Source organism: Malus sylvestris, chromosome 7 (genome assembly GCF_916048215.2).
Source record: "Malus sylvestris chromosome 7, drMalSylv7.2, whole genome shotgun sequence".
Lineage (NCBI taxonomy): Eukaryota > Viridiplantae > Streptophyta > Magnoliopsida > Rosales > Rosaceae > Malus > Malus sylvestris.
The window spans coordinates 29,396,528-29,403,395 of NC_062266.1; the positions used below are offsets into that span (position 1 = coordinate 29,396,528).

General features: G+C 37.9%; 1 protein-coding gene across 1 annotated transcript; it reads right to left on the bottom strand.

Moving 5' to 3' along the window:
• Positions 1-574: 574 nt before the first annotated feature.
• On the bottom strand, positions 575-4,379 carry LOC126629612 (uncharacterized). Its single transcript, XM_050299690.1, has 7 exons — positions 3,877-4,379; positions 2,659-3,460; positions 2,225-2,504; positions 2,026-2,133; positions 1,614-1,892; positions 1,229-1,372; positions 575-1,024 (listed from the first exon to the last, which is right to left on the bottom strand). The coding sequence occupies exons 1-7, from the start codon at positions 4,163-4,165 to the stop codon at positions 836-838; spliced, it is 2,091 nt and encodes a 696-aa protein (XP_050155647.1). The 5' UTR covers positions 4,166-4,379; the 3' UTR covers positions 575-835.
• Between the last annotated feature and the right edge of the window lie 2,489 nt (positions 4,380-6,868).

Consider the following 6,868-nt stretch of genomic DNA (forward strand, 5'->3'; position numbering starts at 1 on the left):
GGTTTTTTTAGTTAAATTGTACTTGAGATTGGTATAAATCTTTATTTTGATCCCTTGTATTTAAAATCGATAGATGTGGTTATTGAGTTTGCCCACCATCAATCATTTTGATCATTCCGTGAAAAAACTATGTTAAATAAGGATTAAGATGACAAAGATACCCTTAATTTTTGTTAGTTTATTAAATTGACAATATTTTTGTTATTTTGGTTATTATTTACCAAAAAATTCACATGACCAAAATGATTCACGATGGACGAATTCAAATACCATTTCATTAATTTCAAATCACTAAAATGAAGAGTTATGTCAAGCTCAAAGATTATTTTAGTCAAAATGCCAAATATTATAACGCATCACTAATCGCACCAAAGAATTTCTCTTGTGTGAGCGTCTAACATGTATAAAGTAATAATTCGACACCACGATTAAGCGACTCTCAGCTCTAACAGACATTTTGAGAGTCGAACATAAGGCTCGACGATCACAATGAAACCAACAAGTTACAAGCGGACCGGGCGTCGTTAACAGACAGATTTTCAGCATCCGAAAATTTGAATTTCATAAGAACAAATGAATCAGAAATCACCACCATATTAATGCAGGACATTTTATTACATCAATTTGTACAAGAAAAGTATGAATATGTTAAATCAGAACGAGAGAATAAACGACAGACAATGCAAAACAAGGCCATGTACACGAAACCAAAACTGAAATCGGAAGGGCGTCGCAGTCCTAGGTTCATCGGATGCAGGTCGTAATTCACAAATTGCTCTTCAACACTCAATTTACAAATGAACCCACAAGGAGAACTGCTACGTACCCCATGAGTTTAGAAGGGACTTGCATCGTATGTGTAGGAAAGCCATGGGTGCTCCAGTGCTTCCATCGCGGTTGGGCGTCTCTCGGGATTGACTTCAAGCAGGCTTTTGACAAAGTCGATGAACCCAATGTCGGTTACTTGCAGGTGATTCTCCAAGGACGACTCCTCCGGGATTATGTATTCCAGTTGGCTTGTTTCCTGAATGTGGGATGGCAAAGTGTTTAGTCCGAATGAATTATTCATCGACTCGTAAAAAGGAAAAGAATTGATGATTTCCTATTAGAGAAACCGGAAACACTTAAATACTACACTTCATGTATCGGAAGATACATTTTCCTTGCGTAATATCCAGAAAGAGCCTACTGCAACTCACATTTAGAGAGAGAGATTTGGAGTACGCACCTCATTTATGTGGTAAAGATCTAACTCGTTTGTGAAGTACTTATCGGTCTCCTGACCTTTCACTAACATATCCAGATCAATAGGACCAAGCATTCCAATCATACGCGCAAGGATCATTACAACCCCGTCATTTGGAAAGAGCACCTGGTCAAGACACAGTAGTATGAGCACGAATGTATTTATGTATGAACGTTATACCCGAGGAATTTCTCCTTCAAGTTGACGGGAAACTAAAGAAAACATCATACGAGAGGCAAAAACAGTGTAAGAAGTTTGCGGGGTACCCAAAAAATAGCCAATCAGTAACAATGCAAACAAATTTCAACATAATTAATGAAACAGAGCTGAACATAATGAATAAAACCAGGCAAAAGAGAGGTCATACTTCTCCGGAGCATAACTCCGCCAATATACAGCCCAGAGACCACATGTCAATCTTCTCATCATAAGGGAGGCCAAGAATGACTTCAGGAGCTCTATAAGAACGAGATTGCACATATAGAGACAGGTTGTCCGTGCGAAAGCAACTGCTTCCAAGATCAATTACCTTTATTTCACATCTTCTGTAACTTTTTATAAGAATGTTTTCAGGCTTTAGATCGCAGTGAATAATTCCCAAGCGATGCAAGTAGTCCAATGCCTCTAAACACTGACGTGTTATGAGCTGTTAATAGGGCACCATTAAGTTCCGTGTTAGCTGTCTTACTCGTAATTAATTTTTAAAGCAGCAGATAATCCATGTTAATAGGTTTATGGAATCTAGTAGGGCAAGCATTTACGAGTTAATACAAACGAACCTGCAACCTTCTTAATGTGAAATAAGCTTCTCCACCAGATTCTTGAGTGAACTTCTGAAATTCATACAAGTTTGCCCGAAGGAGTTCACAAACGATGAAGAGATGCTCCTGTTTTGCAAAAATAAATTTGAGCATACTAAATAATTTGCACAATGCATGCTATCGTAAGATTTACAATCAAGTCTTAAAGTCGCAATACCTGATGGTAGAAGTAGTCATAAAGTCGCAATACATGGTGTTCATCTGCAGGGTCATTTTTGTTGACAAACTTTAGAAGTTTAATCTCATCCAGACTCTGGTCAAAAAACTCTTTATCATTCTTTATGATTTTGAGGCACACATCGATTCCCGCGTGAAGATCATGAGCCTGTACAACCTTACTGAAGGCTGCCGAACCAAGGTATTCCGTTATATAGTACCTGCTTGCTATTACAGTCTTTAGCACAATTGGGAAATCCTTGCTTTCTTCAAATCCGGTCCTGTAAATGGCATAACAGATGAGTAAAACTGATAGCTACTTATCTATAAACATGCACATGAGCGCAATCCTTTATCAAAACATAGATACAAAAAAATCCTCCCAAGGTGAATGCTTCTGTCAAAACCATAGAAAGCGGACTGTGCCAAACAAACCTGTTCTTCCTGTGTATGATTCTCAAGTCGAAAACTTCATAATCCTCATCATCATTGTACATCAAAACCTCATCGGGAGCAGCATCATCTCCATCGGCAGCAACCTCAGGCTCGTGGGATCCTTTGTTTACTTCACCGACTCCAACTCCATATCCTTCAACTCCCTTTTGCATGAAATCTTTCACTGCAACCTTACCGTCTAAACCAGCGGACACTTTAAACTTTTCATCCTGTTCATTTTTGGAACTCCTTTTAGCAGAGTAATTAGAACTCTTGCTTATATTGTCATATGGAGCAGAATCAACATCCACACGGAGGATGCCCCCCGAAACATCTAATTGGTAATTGCTGAAATCGGTTTCCTTCAAACTTGGATAGCAGCATTCTGCGCAATATTCTTCAAAGCCTTCTTCCAGCTGATTTTTCTTGTAATTCGTCGCATAAACCTTGCTTGTATCATCCACCGGAGAAACATTGGTAAGACAACTCTTGTCCAGGCAATCGAGGCTTATTTCCGGTTGAAATGCTTCGGATTTATGATTCAGATCCAGCATTTTCTCGTTCCCTTTGTCTGTATCTGAAGTCATGATGAACTTATCCTCCGTGGGACAGGCGAAGAAGTCCGGCCCTTCAAAGCAAGGAGTCATGAAGTCTCCATCATCTTTCTCATCATGCCAGAACAGGTCATTCTGCATATCGAAATCGTGGTAATCGCGTGCCGTGCCAAACTGAGAGAACCTATCGGATGAAGCTTGGGAACCGCTTGGAGATGTAGATCGAACTCCATACGGGTTTGTGAATTCTACGAACAAGAGAAAAGAGTGAGACTTCTCCAAATTCACTGTTAATGTGCATTATCAGTAAAAGATTAGTAACTAAATTACAATTTAAGTACATATTCCAAAGATTAATTCTAATAGCAGATTAAAAAAGCAGACCTAAGTTCGAATTCCGCTCCCATAAGCTACAAGTTTAGATTAGATTAGAATATCGCTCGAATAATATATAGCCGAAGAAATGATATAACAGAGGGAATGACAGAGGAAAAGTTCTATACAGTAATGCCCAAGTTTTAATTTTTATTGCTGATGACATATTACACAAATCATGATCTTCTAATTTAAACAAACTTTTTAAAAATAATCGTAATATACTTAATTAGAAATTAACCGCAAGCTTAATTCTGATCAAAGTCAATAACTTTAAGTTCTTAACTACCTGAAGAGCACTTGTTAGAAGTAGAAGATCCCGCGCTCACAAACTCGTCGTCCACCGCCGAGCTCGACTCCGAGCATTCTCCGCCGCCCTGAACCTCCGGCCGACGGAAGCTCGCTGGAATTCTGACCGGCGGCAGTCGAGGAACCATCGGAAACATGAATTTCTCGTAATCGAATGAACCCAGATCGCCCTTTTCAATCATATCCTCTTTGAGAGCCGATTCGGCCTCCGGAAACCCGTTTTTCCTCAGGAACTCGAGCACCGCCGAGACGTCGGCTGGGTCCGCCATGGACGTGGGAGTTCAGAGCTAGTGGAGCAGTACTGGTGAGAGAGGTGATTAGTGGGCGTGAATAAAGGTGGTTGGGAGGGATAAAAGTGGAAACTAAGACATGGTTCAGGGTTTGCATGCTTGTAGTAGAGAGAGAAAGAGAGATGACTTCACTCTCTCTCCTCTCTGCTTCTGCTGTAAACCGAAGCTAAAGAGGAGAGAGAGAGACAGAGAGAGAGATGTTACCAACTTTGAAAAGCGAGGGCCGTGGGTTTTGGGTTTTTGTGGGCCCTTGCTATCATCGAAAGGACCGTACACGTGTACAGACATGGTTATCCACGTGGAAATTGGTCTTATTGTTTTTCTTGTATTTCTCTTTATTTTTTGTGGGAAGTCATTTTGGTCGTTCATGGGACCATTTTCCCTTCACTTTTTTCTCCTCATCCAAAAAATTAAAAAAATGAACGCGTTTTCTTTTGCTTTTTCTTTATAATAAATATGTTTGTAGAACTTGTACACGTGAATTAGGTTTTTCGATTAATGCAGTGTGTTTGTTTTTACACTGAAGCTAATATTTTATAAAAATAGTTCAAAATATCAGCTTGCTAAATTGAATAGTTTTTCTTATTTATTACTAAAACAAGAAATACCGGTTGAGACCAGCATGAAGCTTAAAAGGATTACGACCGAAAATTCTTGAAGGATAAGGTCTAGAAAAATTAAACTAACTTAATTAAACATTAATTGAACGACAAACGAAGAGTCTGATTCTTATTATGAAACTTCAAATACTGTTATGGAGACTAAAACAACCCTAGATGATCAAATTCTATGTATTTCCTTGTATTTCACAACAAAGACGTGATTGGGTTTGTGGCATCGTTCCCTTTTCAAAAAGATATCACGAGCCTAAATCGGAGCTTGGACACTAAATCTGCAAATTCTCACTGTATCATTTTGTCTTCCGATGATCAATTTCCTCTTCACTTCATTTTGTCATTTACTCTACATCAGCTTGACTACTGGCTGGTTGATAAAATAGTTGGTAGTAGGTACTTTTTTTCATCATGAAAAAACACATAATGAAAATTACAATGAACTGTAACCTACATGTGTTGATAGTCAAAGTTTGGACCCGTTTGCAATTAAAACGATTTTCCCATTTATTCAAATAATGATGAGGCTTGAAGTAGAAGAATTGTCCTTTGATCTTAAATGCAAAATATATCAATAGACGATTTTCCCATTTATTCAAATAACGATGAGGATTGAAGTAGAAGAATTGTCCCTTGATCTTAAATGCAAAATATATCAATAGACAGAGCCCTTTATGCCAAGAGATTCTCATATTTTAAGAAAAATAAAGATTAGTTGTGAGACCTATTATACATCAAACTTTAACGATATGCAACGTCTATTTTTTAAGTCTTCATTCTTGGATCGTCCTTACAAGAAAATCAATGCAGTCCAAAGCCATTTACTCATTTGATTGTCATGATAAAATTTCAATGTTTCTTAGAATATAGTGTTTGTCAATTTCTTTAAACTCAATTAGATGCCTCAAACATTTTCGATTTGGCTAATATTTTGCAAAGATGATCTATAAAGTGCAACTTGAAAAATGAACGGTTCAGATAGTTGAAGTTTGATGTGGTGTGAACTCCATAACTAATCTCAATTTTAATAAAAAAAAATGAAAATTTCTTTAGATAAAGGGTCTGTATCACTGGATTCTTTCATGATTGTTTTTTTCTTTTTCCCTTCCATTTAATCAATATGTGACTTTGATTATGTTGAGGCTTAAAGCATTAATGTATCATTTGGTGCTTACACGGTTGGTGGACAATAATTGGTTGAGTGATATATGTAAACAATAGTACTTAAGCTTCCTCTCCTTAAATGTCCTCTTTGATTTCTTAATCAAACTAATAATTGGTTGAGTGACATATTCACACAATAAAATTTGCCTAATTATTATTTTTGATGAGAAATGATAGCCACACGCTATTTATCTCTTACACCGTTGTAGTTTAGGCAACGAAGTTTAACTTCATTTTTTGTATTTTTCAACTATATGAGAACAGTTATTAGTACTTAAAGGGTGCGTTTGTTGCACCGGACTATCTCAGACTGAATTAGCTTTATGGACTAAGCTGGACTGGCTTAGACTAGATTAAGATGGACTGGCTTAGACTAGCGTTTAGTGTAGTGTCGGACTAAAAAGAAGGATAATAACAAACTACAATATTTTATATTTTTTAATTCATATCTTATATTAATTAATTCTATTTTTTTTTCTAATAATACTTTCCCTCTCTCTGGAAGCCTCTATCCTTTTATTCCTCGTTCTCTCCGTCCCACACTCTCCTTCCCTTTCCTCTTTTTTCTGATTAATTACCAAAAAAAATTCTGCAAAACGAATAATCGAGCTTGGTTTTTTTGGTTTTTGTTCGGTGCAAGATTCCAAATGGAGAGAGCTTTCCAAGTTTGTGGATTCAATCGGAGTCGCAAGTCTGTGGAGCGGCGGAACCGGCCTACAGTGATTCCCGAGCGTGCTTAGAATATCTTATGCGTAGGAGAAGTCGACTGCTACTGAGTCGCCATCGCTATAGCAGAACTACAGTACCAGCAGGATGGAGCATCTGTCGCCATTGCGATCGAGTTCGAGCCGAGCTCAGATCTCGGCGGAGCAGAAAGAGAAGAAAGCGAGGAGAGAGGAGGAGG